The 17,026-nt window shown below is 47.1% G+C and overlaps 1 protein-coding gene across 3 annotated transcripts in view; it reads right to left on the bottom strand.

Annotated features, from left to right (window-relative positions):
- Positions 1-17,026, bottom strand: part of PLPPR2 (phospholipid phosphatase related 2) — a 120,266-nt gene that overhangs the window by 39,210 nt on the left and 64,030 nt on the right. For all 3 annotated transcript variants that reach the window (XM_078684178.1, XM_078684176.1, XM_078684177.1), the window contains one exon: positions 3,649-3,825. In XM_078684178.1, the coding sequence (XP_078540304.1) occupies positions 3,649-3,825 (177 nt within the window). The remainder of the gene's footprint in view (positions 1-3,648; positions 3,826-17,026) is intronic.

The following is a 17,026-nucleotide window of genomic DNA, read 5'->3' as shown; positions in this document are numbered from 1 at the left end:
AGCCAGATTAATAAGTGAGACATGACCTTTTCCTATCAGAGAACACAACATAGCTGTCTGGAAGAACTACCATTCAATCCAAGTTCATTCTTAAAGTGACTACTTGATTCTGGCTCAATCAAAATATTTTACCTACTTTCTTTGTGTAACCAATTATTCTGACAGGTAGCTTGTTACATCATCTTGACTTTAAAATGTGTTTGAAATTCTGTTTAGGAAAACTAAGGCTTTCCATCAGTCTGACCAACTCTTCGTAGCCACTGGCCAAAGAAACAAGTATATGGCTAGAGAGATTGTTGCCTGCATTAATCGAAGAAGGCCATGAAGGGCTTTCCAATAGTAAAGGAGGAAAAGCTCCAGGCCCTGATGGGGTCCCGCTTGACTTATTAAAAGCCGAACCGCATTTGTGGGCCCCCATCCTGGTGAGGATCTTTAATTGCGCGGCAGAAGCTAATTTCCCTCCCTCCTAGGGCCAATCTGTTATTATTCCCTTACATAAGAAAGGTAGCAAATCGGAGGCCTCCAATTACCGGCCGATTTCTTTGTTGGATGCCTCAGTAAAGGTTATGAGTAGGATTCTGCTTAAAAGGTTAGAAACCTGGGCAACTGAATCGAACATTTTAACTAGAGTTCAATATGGTTTCCGGAAAGGCATGGGCACTTTGGAACAATGTGTAAATCTGGACCTTTTAATTAACAAATATACTGTGGCTAAAAATGGCAACCTTTTTTTTATGTTTTGCTGATTTGAGCAGCGCGTTTGACTTGGTTAATCATGTTATTCTTTGGGAGGTTTTGCTAGAGTCTGGGGCACCGAGGGAAATTGTCCATTTTCTAGCTAGACTTTATGAAAAACTTTCCTGTAAAGTCCGCTACGGCACCCTAGGCGAATGCACCCCTTTTTTCAAAGTCTCACGGGGCATCCGCCAGGGATGTGTTTTGGCCCCTCTTTTATTTTCCCTGTTCATTAATGGTGTTGACCGTACCCTGGTTGACATCCCAGCAGACGCCCCTTTGATTGGAGGAAAACCTGTCCCACTTTTACTCTATGCGGACGACGCTGTTCTTTTATCTCGCACACAGATTGGCCTCCAGCGTTTAATTGATAGTTTTATGTTGTTTATTCAAAATAGGAGGCTCTGTGTGAATAAATCCAAGACGTACGTTATGTCATATGGCCAGGTAGCAAAAAAGATGAAGTATACTTTCTTCCTGGATAAAGATAAAATGACACATGTTAAAACTTTTTGTTATTTGGGAATCACATATAACAACAGTGGGACTTGGATTTCTGAATTTGATACCATCAGATTGAAAATGCTGCGGACCACCAGCAGCATATTCCGATTTGCCACCAAACTTGGATCGAGAAGCATTCCAGACATGATTAACATATATAATGTTCGCTGTGTCTCTTCTGCACTATATGGGGCTGGTGTATGGGGCCATAATGAAGGCCCATCCCTCCAAATGGATGAAAATAAGTTTTTAAAGAGATTGTTATGTGTCCCTCCTTCCGCCTCTGTTCAATTGATCCATGATGAGGTTGGGATCAAGTTTATATCTGACTTAGCAGCCGTTCGGCCACTCTTACTGTGGCGTTCTATTTGGGCTAAGCCAGAGACTCGATTCACTCAAGATATTATTCTTGATTGTATAGGTTTGGACCATTCATCGCGTATACAGTGGTTGAGATACATTCATTTCTGGTATCACTTTCTATTTAACATCGATGTGTTACTTGATCCTGAGCAGGCAGTCTCTATCTCAAAAAAAGAAATTAAGTCAACGTTCCTAAACTTTAAAAAGGCAGAGCGAGATAAAGTATATGGTAAGTTAGCCACCGTAAAGTTCTATAAGGACCTGAAACTAACCCCGGGGCTTCAACCTTACCTTGTGAACGTGACCCGTCCCTCACATCAATTTGTATTAACTCGTGTCAGATTGGGTATCGTACACCATCTTGTTGCGTTCCCAAACCAGAAAGTTAGATCTGAGACACCCTGCCCGTGTGACAGTACTTCACGCCAGAGTTGCTGCCACTTTTTACTTTTTTGCAGATTTTTTCATTTTCTTAGGGTAAAATACCTCAAGCCAATTTTTATAAAGTACAATACCCGTTCCACAAAGACTGCTTTGACATTACTATCCTCATTGGAGAACGTGGATATCTGTTTCTTTTTAGCCACCTATATTTTGAAATGTACAGCTGCCAGGAAAAGTATAGTACTGTAAATTTTCTTATACTTACCTGTCTGTACTTGTGATATACAGCTGCCAGGAATTGTATAGTGCTGCTATTTTCTTATACATCCCTGTCTGTATATAAAAGTTTTTATAATAGTACTGTAAATAAGGATTAATTTTTACATGTTGATGTCCACAGTATGTATTGTATGGTCCCCTTACTTCAAAATTTACCCTTTTATGCCAGTTTAAACGGTCCGGATTTGTTATGTCGGAAAGTACAGCTGCCAGGAAACTTTACTTGTCATGACAAATCTTTTGATTTCCTGTCTGTACACATATGAATGCTTTTTATTGTAGTATTAATTAGTTGTTTTTAAAGAAAAGACTGTTGCCCACTAGCCTTTTTATGTCTCCTACTCTCCCTCTCGTTCTTTTTTGTATTTCCCGTGTGAATATTGTGTATTAACATTATAAAACTATGTATTTTACTATGCTTGTATGATTTGTATGTACAAATCGAATAAAAGCTTATGAACTTGAACTTTTGTGTAACCAATTATTCTGACAGGTAGCTTGTTACATCATCTTGACTTTAAAATATGTTTGAAATTCTGTTTAGGAAAACTAAGGCTTTCCATCAGTCTGACCAACTCTTCGTAGCCACTGGCCAAAGAAACAAGTATATGGCTAGAGAGATTGTTGCCTGCATTACTTCAGGTCATACTCCAATAAGCAGACCTTTATCTGGTGTCATCGGGTGAGATGACAGATTTCTATACCAGAATCGTGGCAACTACACCCACTCTCTTCACCTTAGTGCTTTTGATGGATCTCTGCAGAGACTTGGAGGATATCTTCTTACTACACCAAGCATCACTGTCTCGACGTACCATCCAAAGCCGAATCTAGAGTGGGACAAGCAGTGTTGTGTTTCAAAACCTATTCCCTTAATGTGAGTTTTATAGCCCTGTTACAACTATTGTTTCTCTGGTATTTCGTTATTGTCGATAAAATAAACATTGTTGTTCTCCATGGATGCTCTCTTTCATATATTCATGTGGAGCCTTGTGTCCTCCTCTTTCACATGGTTCCAAATGTGCTTACTCTTGACGGGTTTTGAAATTCTGAGTTATGTAGCCTCAGAAGGGAATTGAGCTCTGTGTCTCTGTACCTCATTGAGTCTAGTTTGGGTCACACAATGAGGTGGATAGACTGCAAGAAGTATATCACTAAATCAAAGTTGTAAGAGTGTTTAAGAACACTGCTGTATAAACAATGACTACCAAGGATTCCCAGGCTGGTAATGGGAATTCATTTCAGGATGCAATTCTATAAAGAAAAACACCAATGCTGGAAAACAAAGGCAGGTTTCCTTGAATGCAATCAATGATAAAATAAACAGTTTTGTCTAGTCCTCTTCTATTCACTTGATTGTTATGTTACAGACTCGTTGCTTACCAGAAAGGCTGCAATGGCTCCTCCAGTGACAAACCCCGCCAGCACATCTGACCAGTGGTTCCGGTACTCGGCCACCCGTACCACCCCAACCAGGAATGCTGGGCACAAAAGCGCCAGGCAGATAGAAGGCTTTGCAAGACGAGAGCCTTTAATTTTAAAGACCAGGGTTATGTACATCTGTAGAGAAAGAGAAGACATCAAAGTTACAGTCTAGTAAGGGTCCTGCTCTGGAGAGGTAACAAGAATACCCCAGCAGTAATTCTGCCATCTAAGGAGCACGCATTGACACGTTCTCGTTGCTAGCTTAGTTTTTCTGTGCATGAAGTAAGCAGTTAGGCAAGCATCTGGTGTAATTAGTTGCGCACTTTTTGACACTTGACCTCTGTTAGCGTAATGATCTATGTTAAGAATTTAAATCATAATATTAAATCTGATGCTGATAATAATTGTGATAAGATTGATTTTAATTGTAATAACAGTGTGACATTACTATTATTATTATTTTAAGTATCATCATTATTATTGTTAGTTATTGTTGTGTAGTCTTTTAGTAATACTATTATTTAATTAACAATAACGATAATAATAATAATATTGTTAATGCTTAGAATACCAGTAATCGTAATACAACAGGACGCAAGCTAATGACTAAATAACAAGGGACGGAAACATGTGTAACGTGAATGTACTGGATGCAGAGTCTATTCTCAAGGACTCATAGAGGAGGGAGAGACTGCTCTCTACAACACCTTGGGCTACACCACCACAGCTGTTGCATGTTTCATGAAGCACAGGAGCAACTGAACATTTTAAGCAAACTTGCATTTGTGTATCTGCATGTATAATAACTTGCGTGCCATTTGACAAGTCTTCACGAAATTTACAAAACTAGTTTGTCATTCACATCAGGTGCTGTCTTTCAAGTTTTGGGGTGATTTGCCAAGCAGGGGCCAAAAAAAGGGGTCATTCCAAAACAAGTTTTCCTCATGCAATTTACCCTAGGGATTTTGAACACGACTACAGTCTGAACCGTTAATCAGAATTATGCCAAATTTGGCAGAGAGCTAGATCTTGGTCCAGAAAGAGTGCCTTTTGCAATTTGGTGTAAATTTGTTCAGTAGTTATGGAGTTATTAAAGAAACAAGATGTATAGCTATCTAGGGACGCCAATCCTCCACGGATCCAACAGTTCTCATGGTGTGATCTGATTAGCTGGCAACACTTCAACCAAGAAGTGTTGGCGGCCACCTTGGGGCACGGACTCCCAAGAAAAAAGCTTTTTGAAAAAGAAGGGGGCAGGGTAGGAATACCCTGACCCCTTACGCCTGGTGGCCTGGTCCCATAGGGGTCCAACATTTTTTAAAATTGTTTGTAGCAAAATAATCGAGGTTCAGTGAATCTGCTGCAAAATTTCAAAAAACAAGCGTGGTCTCCAGCGCTTGTTTTCAAATTTGCCCCACGGGTGGGCCAGGTACTGGGGGGTATAGCATTTTATTAAATACGGGATAGGGACAAATGTGCCCCCCTGCCCAGGCAGGTCACGGCCCCAGTAACTGCCACCTCCTGGGACCCACACGATATTAAACAATGGGAGTGGGGCCGATTTTTGCCCTAGGGACCCAATCCCTCAGCCAATCTCAGGCCTGGGAGTTGATTCTCTGGGGCCCGGCCATTAAAAGAAAACGAGGAAGAGGGCCACGTGCCCCCTCTCCCCAGGCCGCCCTATTTTTTGGGGACCCCATCCCCGGGGGCCAGCTTTGCACTGGAAGGGGAGGAGACTTCGCTGCCCCCCTTCCAGAGTCATTAATGGCCCTGGGGACCCAATCTTCCTGCTTTGTCCTGTGGCATCCACCCTGTCACATAGTGGTTTTCCTGCCCGCGCTAGTTTAAAGCTACCGCCAAGTGAGAGCACACATGAAATCTGCTCCTAGCGTACGAGAGCAGGAATAATGCTCCTGCCCACTGGGTGTGGATTTTTTATGTTTCCTTGCCCGCTGTTAAGCGGGCAGGAAAACAAATGAAAAAATTGCTCCCACATGCAGGGAGCAGCATTATTGGCTGCTACCTGCGTGTGGGAGCATTGCTGGATCCGGATGGAGGCGGAGAGCCGGCTGGGACTGCGGGGGTATTGAGGATCCCCCCCACGGCCCCCAACAAAAGAAAATGGGTGCCCTAGGTGGGCCCAGGGCACCCACCATTGACTAGCCAGGCCCCAGGGGATAGGGTCTCCGGGCCTGAAGTTGGGCGAACCTTTTAGTAGTTGGCAATGTCCCAGGGTTTGGGGTCCCTGGAACTGAAATTGGTCCCCTGCCATTTTAGTAATTGGCTGGGCCCCAGGGATGGGGTCCCTGGGGCTGATATTGGCCCAAGGAGGGGGGCTGCGTGCTCCCCTCTAAAATTCCAAATCTAGACAGCCCTGGGGGATAGGATCCCCGGTGCCAAATTACCTTGAGGTCAGAGGCCACATGCCCCACTCCTCCTCATTTTCAGGGAGATGGGATCCCTGTACAAAATTGGCCCTGGGATGGGGGCTGTGTGCCCCCTCCCTATTTACGATATAGAGGTGCCCTAGGGGTTGGGGTCCAGGGGCCAGGTATCCCTTGCAGGTTGCCTGCATGTGGGAGTTGGCCTAGAATCAGGTCAGGCACTGCTGCTGACCCCCTCGCCGAGTACGGCCGAAGACTGTGCACGGCACGGGGTTAGGTGCCTGCTGGGGGTTGGCCGCAGGGCCTGTGGCTGACCTCACACCATGCATGGCCGAAGCCCATATGCGGTGTGGGGTTGGGTGCCTATGGGGGGTTGGCCACAGGGCACGGCAGAGGTTGGATTAAAGTAGGGTAATTAAATATTACTTAACTTTAAAAAAAACTAGGGTCATTATAGTTAGGAAACACCTCTAAAAACATAGAAATTCACTAAAAAAAACAAAGGTTACAGGTATGTTAAAGTTAGGTTCAGATTGACACGCACAGAACCATAGAAATTTAACAGTTATAGTTCTACTTACCTCAAGAAACTATAACTCATGCCCTATGGTAACTATAACTCGCGCCCACACAATGCACTGCTAATTACCTCACATATTACATCAGTTCTGACATCTTCTATGACATCATTGATAATATCACTGCAACATCTGCAAAACAAGTTGATGAGAAAACTGTGTATGGCTGGGGCACGAGTTATAGCTACTTAGGGCATGATAGTGTACAACAGAGGTTTGGATGATGTAATCAGTGTTGTCATTGATGATTTCATAGAACATGTCATGCGTGATGTAATATGTGAGGTCATAAGCAGTGCATGGCGGAGGCTATAGTTAGCTCTGCGAACTATAAATGCAGAATTTCTGTGTTTTGTTAGTTCAAAACACTAATATTGTCAATGACATACTCAAATAACAATGACATTACTTTAGCCTTTAGTTTTTCCATTGAATTTCAAAGATTTTTGTCAAACAAAAACAGATCTTTTTATAACGTATAATTTCAACGTTACTTTCACTGCTGTTTGTTTCAATGAATTTCTAGGTTTTTTTTAACGTAAAGTAATATTTTATTACCATATGTAAAGCCAACTCCCCACCTGAAGGCTGCCAATTACACCCCCCTACCCGCAGGCAGCCAACTCAATGCTCTGCATGGCCTTTTGTCATGTGTGGCCTGTGTCCGGCACCCCACAGGAAGCCACCTGGAAGCAGCCAACCCCACACAGCCTTTGGTTATGTGTGCCATAGGGTTAGCCACAAGGCCTGTCTTGCAACCAGGCCCTGTTTCCAACTTCCCATAGGCAGCTAATCCCATGCTGTGCGCAGGCCCCTTCCCTAAGCCTTGTCAGGCCCTAGTGACTCCATGCCCTGGGGACATATTTTTTTAAACGGAGAGGGGGGGCCAAGCAGCCCCTAGGCCCAAGTCCGTTCCCCGCATGCTCCGTGAGCCAGCATTACTCCCACAGGTAAGGAACAGGTATATATGCTACTCCCTCCGGTCAGGAGCAATCTGTTCTGTTTCTCTGCCCACATCAGTGAAAATTCTTTGGGCCCTGGGGATGGGGTCCCTGAGGCTGAATACAGCTCGGGGAGTGGGTCCGGCATGGACCCATCCCATAATAATTAAATCAGGCCATGGTATGGAGTCCTCAAGGACGACAATGGCTCAGGGAGGGCGGTCGGGCAGCCCCCTCCCGTTTTTAAATACATTGGGCCCCGGGGGATGTGGTACCAGGCCCAAATACAGCTAGGGAGGGGGTGACGTGTGCCCCCTTCTCCTAGATAACTAAATTAGGCCCTGGGGATGGGGTCCCCGAGGCTGAAAATGGCACGGTGAGGGGGGTTGCTCACCCGCCTCCACTTAATTAAAGAATACAGATCCAGGCTGCCATTTTGTTTTGTTTTTCCCACTAGAAAATTGCCTTTTTTTCAATTTGGGTCATCCCAGGTGGCCTGGGGGCAAAGTATCCCTACCCTGCCCCTTATATCATTTTTGTTTTAATTCAGGGCAGGGTACTAAGTCTCAGAGTCCTGTAATGACTGTCAAAAAAAATTTTCTCATGTTGCTGGCAGCCAATCAGAGCGCTCACTCTAACAGCAGTCTGCCGGAGCGCGATGGCCCAAGGAAAAAAAAGCTCCCTGGGCCAATCAGAACTTTCTGTTTTTACACTGGTGCTCCCGCTAGACCCTTGTGAGTTTCTTTTGGCCCCAACCATCCAGAGATAGAAATATTTTTTAACCTCAATTTCTCAAAAACTACTGAATAAATTTACACCAAATGACAAAAAGCACGCTTTCCGAACTAAGATGTAGGTTCCTGCTAAATTTGGTGTAATTTAATTCAGCAGTTTTTGCGATGACACTGTCTAAATAATTCTATGGAAAATTAATGGGAATTTCATGTTATGGGACTGCCCCTTTTTCTTGGCCCCCACTTGACATATCACTACGAAACTTCCAATGCACAAACTAGGCAAAAAAACTATTTTCTGGAAAATTTACTGAAGATTCGTAAACCAGCACCAAAGTTATTAGCAAATCAAAATAGGAATTTCCTATGGAAAAACAGACCTATTTATAACTACCCAGTGGCGACTGCCACTAGGTGATTTTTTTCATTTCATAAATCTTTATTTCGGTAAGTTTACCACCATAAAAGATATACAAAGATCCATTTCATAATTATTAAAACGATAAAACATTTAAAAACATTTCAAGTCCATCAGAGTCCATAGAAATTTTCGATAGTGCAGAGTTTCACGTTTTTGCTATAGTGGAATCAATAGCCAGCCTTAAGGCACTGACTTCTGAGAAACCACATTGCACCTAGATATTTGGCCACAGCAAAAACAATCGGTTCAGAGGAGTCTGTTTTCAGCACTCTAAACGCGGCCAGACACTCCACAAACCCCAGATTCCTGCATACAGGGACAATCCATTTCTTGTGGGAGTCGTTGCAGGCCGGGCAGAAAAAGATTATGTGGAGCTCAGATTCGTTGGCCACTCTACAAGCCGGGCATAAACTAACTGTTGGTTCGCTCCACTTGCCAGTTAGAACTCGGAGTGGAAGGGTCCCATGCCTCCATTGCAAGTAGAGTTTCCTGAGTAAAACAGGGTATAGTTTGTCCAAGGCTGGTTCAAAACTGTAGGTGTCCTTAAAGTGTAGGAATGACTCCGTGAGTGTCCCCAAATTTTGCCGACGACAGAGTGCCGCCAGTTTACTGTCATAGTAGACCTTTGCCAGTCTCTTTTTGGGAATTAACGGGCATGTGGATTATGGATCAGACCAGAGTGTCGATAGGCCTAGACCCTCCAGCTCAGTTTTAATAAATTTAAACCATTTAATTTTCCCAGCATTAGGCATAGCTAGCACCTCCTGTAGACCCTGCCTATAACTGATCAGTTCTGGGACTGCCCACAACCTACGCCAATAAACCAAGGGACGCAGTGCCAGTTCTTCACTTAAAGGACGCAGCCCTAAGTCTAGCCTCAGTGGAACAAGGGGCGTGCTGGGCGGAAGTCGTACCACCCGCCTAATAAACTTGTTCTCCTCTCTCGCCAGTTCTGGTGAAGCTACATGACCCCATAACTCACAACCATACATAGCGGCCCCCCTTGCCTGTGCCCTATAAATCTGGAGGGGTGGGCCGACGGGTTTGATGGATGACCTGTTTTTTCCCATGAGCCTCATAAACCCTCCCGAGTACTGGGCCAATGCAAGTAGTGCTTTCTCTTGTTGTGTGCACCAAGTCATATTCTCATTTAGCATGAGACCGAGATACTCAAAAACGCGCACCCTTTCAAGTCTGGTCTGGCCAATGGTGGGGTTAAATCGTAGTTTTGGCGGGGGATTGAAAACCATAAATTTGGTCTTTAGAGTGTTGATTTCTAACCCGTGATCCGCACAGAAATCCACAAAGCCATTTAAAACACGCTGTATCCCCATTGGGGACTTGGATAGTAGCAGGGTGTCATCAGCGAACATAATCGCCGGCACCCTGCTGCCTGCCAACTTGGGAGCGTCAGAGTTGGCAACCCCATTGAGGTGGGGGATTACCCCGTTGACGTAGAGGCAGAACAGGGTTGGTGCGAGCACACAACCCTGCCTTACCCCCCTGTCAACGGGAAACCGGTTCGACAACGCCCCCTCCTTACCACACCTCACCTGGGCAAAATTGGCGGTATGGAGACGAATAATCATCTCCAGCAAGCCCCCAGGGACCCCCAGTTTGGCCAACACCTCCCAGAGTTTTCTACGGGGAACCAGGTCAAAGGCCGCCCTCAGGTCCACGAATACAGTATAGAGGCTGCCACCCCCCAACTGTACCGTTTTCCAAAAAATGAGGGCGAGCCGAAAGACCTGGTCTATGGTGGAGATCTTCCTTCTGAATCCCGCTTGGAATGGACTCAGAATGCCATGTTCCAGCATCCATTCCGTCAGACGATCCAGAAGTAGCCTAGTGAAGAGTTTCTGGGAAACATCTATCAGGCTTATTGGCCTATAGTTGGCTGGGAGCAGAGGCGAGCCCTTCTTAAATATGGGGACTATCTCTGCCCCCAGCCAAGTTGGGGGGATCATCATGCCGTTCACAATGGCATTGAACAGCACCCTCAGATACGGTGCCCAGATCTTAACTTCATGCTTATAAAGGTCGCCTGGGAGCTTGTCCAGGCCTGGCGCCTTTTCAGCAGCGAGGCCCAGGATTGCCCTATTGAGTTCTTCCAGAGTGAACACGGCCATCTGGGATACGCTTTCGAGGGGTAGAGCCATTGCTGGTTCAAGTGGGTTCTCCGATTGATCCTGATCGGGCGTGCTGTACAAAAGTTTAAAATGGTCCTCCCACACGGCAGCTGCAATATTTGCATCTACTGCCGCTGTTGGTTCGGCTGAACCGTGCTTAACGATCTGCCAGAATTTACGGGCATCTCGAAATGCAAGGGCAGCCGACATTTCAGACCAGTTGTCCTGGTCCCAATCTATTTTAGCATTGCGGGTAATAGACTTATAGACCATCCGCTTATCCCTGATCTTACTAGGAGTTTCCCGGTTTTTAAGAGACTCCAATAGGTCGGCCTTTGCCTTCCTGCAAGAAGCATTGAACCATGAAGCTCTTCTCCCCTTATTCTTTTTCATCCTAGCCACTGGGTTCAATACTTCTGCTAAGTTGGAACAAAGCTCGGAGTGAATATCCCCAAGCGCGGTGAACTTGTCGGGGGTGAGTGACTGAGAAATGAGGTCCACAACTTTTTCAAGGGCAGGGACGACTGCCGCATATACCCTCTGGATATTTTTGGGGTTCTCCACTAGTCTTGGCCATCTAATTCTGCGTCTGTTGCTAGATGCAACTAGACCGACAGGAAATGCTAAATTTCCATCTATGATAACCGAGGGGATTCCCTGGACAGCGATCCTTAATGACAATACATTGTGGTCACTGTCACTCCTTTTAACTATCGGAAAGTCACTCACTTTAGCCCAATCCTTCATTGAAACCAGGATATAATCTATCCGTGATTCATACCCTGGTCTATTGAAGGTGGGCTGTGGTGGAATGTCTCCCTTGAGTCGCCCATTGCAGGCCCTCAATGAATGGGATAAAGTGAAAGATGTTATTTGAGTGGGTATGGGCGACCATGATTTTACTGGTGGGCCCGGCAAGGAGGGTATCTCCCAGAGATCGTCCTCTTCACTGATTACCCCACCCAAATGGTCCGGGAGGGGCTCATACTGGGTGTTAAAATCCCCCCCGACTATAAGAAATGGGCAGAGGGTGACAGAGTCGAGGAACACAGCTAAGTCCTCAATTGTCCCCGAGGTGCCCGTAATTCCAGCCGATCTAGAGTAAACATTTATTAATGCTACACTCGCACCAGATGCCCACTCTAAAACAACACACTGAAAATCCAGTGAGTTGGTTTCAAAATTTCTCGCCCTGCATCCAAGATGGGATCCCACCCAAATCGACAAACCACCGGACGGTCTGCCCTTTCCGCCCCATTTTGCTGCAATCTCAAAGGTAGCATAGCCTGTGCGGGACTGTTGTCCTCTAGCCCACGTTTCTTGGAACAGACATATGTCATATTCCTCAATGAATTCCACCCACTCTGGGGAATCTAATTTGTTAGCCAATCCGGCAACGTTCCAGGAAAGTATCGAAACTATTCCGGGAGCCCCCGCCTTGTCACTAGAATTAGAAACCAAGGGACACATACTTGTCCTAGACTGGCTGTAGTTGGGGCAGGACAATCCCTCTGTTCCCATTAAGCATGTTACAAACGACACCTCAGGAAGGGGATTATCTTTGTTGATTTGACCAACTGTGCCTAAGTTGGTAGTATCATCTTTTATGAGCTCAGTAAATGTGCCCCCCGCAGAATAATCAACAGCCTGCTCCTCTGTATGCCTGATCTCTCCCGTTGTTTGATTACAATCTCCAGGGTGATATTGTGGTGATGGTAGGGCAGAACGCGAAAAGGAATGGGACGGGGAACAGTGTGAATATACCAGGGACAGTATGTCAGTAGCCCTGTGATTTATTGGTGGAGCAGAGCACGGTGAAGTGTAAGGCAGAGAAAAGTATAAGTGTGAGTCTACCAAGGACGATGTATCAGTGGCCCTGTGGGAAAGTCAATCCACATCCTCTAGACATTCATATCTGTTGTGAATGAGTGCCCCAATCCACCCCCCATTTGTGTCTTGCCAGTAGTTGGATGTCCCGCCCTGTGCACGGTTTCTTACCGGGATTATATTCCAATTTCCCCCCGTATTGGGATGAAAGCGCGGGGGATAAAAATAAGTTAGTGGTCTAGTTGTTATGGGTGAATTAGCTCCATGGCTGCTCCATGAATGAATGAAGTGCGCGGTGTTAGGGTCTTCGAATGAGACGATGACACAATCACCTGTGATGGACTTGTGCGAGGTGCCTATCCAAGGGACACGTCGCACCATGAGAATTGGACTTCTCAGGTGATTGGGCAATGGCCTGTTTACATTGAGCCAGTGGATAACCTTGTTCTTTAATGATCCAAACTCCTCCTGCTGTTGGTATGAAATTTCAGGCACCCCCGTGAGGACTACTACATATGGTCTTACGTCTGGGGGAAGATCAACATAACCCCTGTAGTGATTATTAAAATGTTTCTGTCTCTGTGGGGTAGAATGGTAGGTATTGCGATCTTTAACCCTCGGGACAGCCGTTGCTTTTGGGGCTGGTGCAGATGGAGCCGGCAACTTATTTACATTTCCCGCTGCACTAATGGCCATGGTACTTGCGGGAACCTTATGCCGAGGTTTCGGAACAGGTTTGGTCACTGGTGGAGCTGGTGGAATAGCGACCACTACTGATGGAGTGTGTGTCGCGACTGGTGGGCTAGTTGGTTTGTTGGCAGGTATGGTCAAGGTGGCAAGGTTTAAAATACTTCTTTCTGTCTCGAGGAGCTGGGTTTCTATTCGAGAGAGTCTTAATTCCAAGGGGGTTAGAAGCTTTTTTAGCGTTTCCCACACAATTGTTAAAAATTCCACATCCTTTCCTTTAATCGTACAAAATGGTACCCCACCATTCTCACTTTCGATTACAAGATTCTCATGTTCCCCCATTGGCTTTACAGGACTGGGTTCTGGTACTGAGGGGCAACTTTTTGCCAGAGAAAGGAGTGAGTGGGATGGTTGAGCTAATACTTGGAAGGACAACTGAGCCTTTGCAACCTTAGCCTTTTTCCTAGAATAGGCGCTGATGTTGTTACGCTTCCGCTTCTGATTGGAACCCTTTAGGGAGGTAGGGGAAATCCTCGTGCTCGTGACCTTACATTTAGCAGTAGGTATCGTCTCCAAAGGGGGCCCCTCCACCACTCCCCCCCCGCACACTGATGGACTAATGATGGGGGGGGCTACACATGGAGACCCCACCTTCGGTGCTGGGGCTGGAAGAGGTGCGACTATTGGATGGTGAATAACTGCCTGTGTTAGAATCGGTGTTGGACCCATTGGTCGATCTGGTGTTTTCGCAAAGGCAAAATGACCCTGAGAGGATTTTTTTTTGTCATGGCCATCTCCTGTGATAACCTTCTTGCTGCATCAAGTTCAATGGAGACCCTATGCTGCATCTTACCGATCTCCATATCTATGGCGGTGTTAGTTCTAGTAATGAAGTCATCAAGTGTTCCATTTTGCAACTTCCCCTTGGCTGCCCTGCTTCTGTACTCACGTGTGGACATTGCGCCTTATCCTCAGCAGCACAGCTAACAGGTGTGTTTACAGCAATGAAAATAAAGCCAGGGGGTATAGCCCAGACCGGACTCTACCGTACTCGAACGGCCTCAAACGGCCCGCTCTTTGCCCGGACGCCGTCCCGCGTCGCGGTAGAGATAGCGTCAATAATGTACGTGGAGGCGGTGGGCGTGGCCGCCGGGGGAAGAGGCACCAGCTGCGTTGCCTGAGGAATGCTGGGCCTCGCAGTCCCCCGGTCGGTTCCCTTCTCAAGGACTCCCCTCTCAGCTCAACCCACGGAGTCTTCCAGCTGGGAGCGATGACAGGTTCTGCCGATTGCAGAGCGCGCTCACACCAGCAGAAGCACCTCGGTGGGGAGACGGGCTTCTCAGCAGGGCAATAGAGTCAAAGTGCAAGTGTCAAGCGGCAACAAGCTCCGTGAGCGGCACCCGCGGAGCGGGTGTCGCGAAAGGTAAAGAAGGCGCGAGGCGGTGGGCGTGGCCGCCGGGGGAAGAGGCACCAGCTGCGTTGCCTGAAGAATGCTGGGCCTCGCAGTCCCCCGGTCGGTTCCCTTCTCGAGGACTCCCCTCGCAGCTCAACCCACGGAGTCTTCCAGCTGGGAGCGATGATAGGTTCTGCCGATTGCAGAGCGCGCTCACACCAGCAGAAGCACCTCGGTGGGGAGACGGGCTTCTCAGCAGGGCAATAGAGTCAAAGTGCAAGTGTCAAGCGGCAACAAGCTCCCTGAGCGGCACCCGCAGAGCGGGTGTCGCGAAAGGTAAAGAAGGCGCGAGGCGGTGGGCGTGGCCGCCGGGGGAAGATGCACCAGCTGCGTTGCCTGAGGAATGCTGGGCCTCGCAGTCCCCCGGTTGGTTCCCTTCTCGAGGACTCCCCTTGCAGCTCAACCCACGGAGTCTTCCAGCTGGGAGCGATGACAGGTTCTGCCGATTGCAGAGCGCGCTTACACCAGCAGAAGCACCTCGGTGGGGAGACGGGCTTCTCAGCAGGGCAATAGAGTCAAAGTGCAAGTGTCAAGCGGCAACAAGCTCCGTGCTTGACTATCAGAATTTTAAGTTGAGCAAGATGATCAGACAGAGGGCTCTAAGTGTGGTATGTGAGTGCCAACTCAACCTTCTATCGAGTGTCACACCTGGTCGTTGATCTCATCGCAACACCAGATCTCATATCCGCTACTTGAGAGGTGATTTATAGATAGATAATGTTTGCTCAATGTGTTTAAATCTGACTAGATAGATACACAAGTGTACACACAAACATATCAAGGTAAATTTAACGATATTAGTATACATATTACATTCTGACTGTTGCCACGTCTAGTTATGTTAGATTACAGTGTAAAAAAGAAACACAATTTTTGTTTAGCTGATACCTTTGCTGCCATTTGACAAATGTGTATAAAACTTTCAACAAAAAAGTTCATCCACATTGGCTCCTTCAAGGAAAGTTTTATACTGATCCATTAACTGAGACAAACAGTGTGATTTCCAATGTTAATTCCTATAGGAAACTTTTCTCTTCAATACAGAAAAAATTACGGGGCAGAATTACACCAAATTTGGCAAAACGTTAGAACTTTACTCAGAAAGAAGCTGAAGCTAGGCTCTTCATATAAACAGATGGGGACTACACACCTACAAAGAGGGCTGGCTTTAGCACTGATGGCGCCCAGTGCAACATTTTTGGGCAAGCCTCCACCTCCTTCTCCACAGATTCCCTCACTACCACAATCCGCCAGTGCCCCTCATCTCTCTATAGCCCCTTTTTCACATACATTTCATTTTTAAAGTGCTAGTTGGGATTGGCTTTACTAATATGAATGTATTTATATGCAAACTAAACCTTTTAAGCAACATTAAGAACAGATCAGGAGAAGGCACATGGAGGGGGCGTAGCCGGGCGCGATCCGCAATGGCCGCGTAGCGAGGGAGCTCCGGAGCCAGTTAGCCAACACATAAATCCTGACTGCATATCTGGCATCCCGGAGTGAGATCCCTGCATCGGAGGGGTGGCGGAGCCAAGATCGACCGCCTCCCGGGGACTCGCGGTCACGTTCGCTGAACCGGAGCCGTCCGAGTGTGCGTGGGTGACTGAGCCCAGATGCCTGGGCCTACAGTAGGACGGCGGGCCGGTGAGGGACGACTTCCGGTCCACCCTTGGAGCCGAGCTGCTGCCGCGGACGTCTTCGCCTCCGCGACAGACCCAGACTTTGCCCCGGCAGATAGAGGCAACGCATCCTTCTTCACTAGTGGGCCATGAAGGGAAATACCGGTGGCGGCGGGGATGCGACGGATGGGGCCGCGTTGATTCCCGTAGGCGGAAAGGACATCTGCGGGGCCCGAGGGGCGATCGAGTGCCCCCCCATCCCCTTTGTTCCCTCAATGGAGACTCTGGCCTGCTCCTTTTCTCCCCCCCATCACCCCAGGCTGACATTGGTGGCGATTTGGCGGCCAGGAGGGCCCCCCACTTGCTGTACCGGGGACTGCTGGGAATAAGGCCTGTAACGGTAGCAGTGGCAATAAGGCGCATAACGGAGCTGAGGGGCCCCTTATATTCCATGGCTCGTCTGGTCTGGTGGCGGCTCTGTTGGAGTAGAGCCCCCCGCCCTGCCCTCCTCTTCCTTCTTTCCGACTTGCAGGTAGGAGCTTATTGTGATTGGGGGCGGC

The sequence above is a fragment of the Lissotriton helveticus genome, chromosome 1_1 (genome assembly GCF_964261635.1).
Source record: "Lissotriton helveticus chromosome 1_1, aLisHel1.1, whole genome shotgun sequence".
NCBI lineage: Eukaryota > Metazoa > Chordata > Amphibia > Caudata > Salamandridae > Lissotriton > Lissotriton helveticus.
Note: the sequence above shows the minus strand (reverse complement) of the source record. Positions and strands in the feature narration are given on the sequence as shown.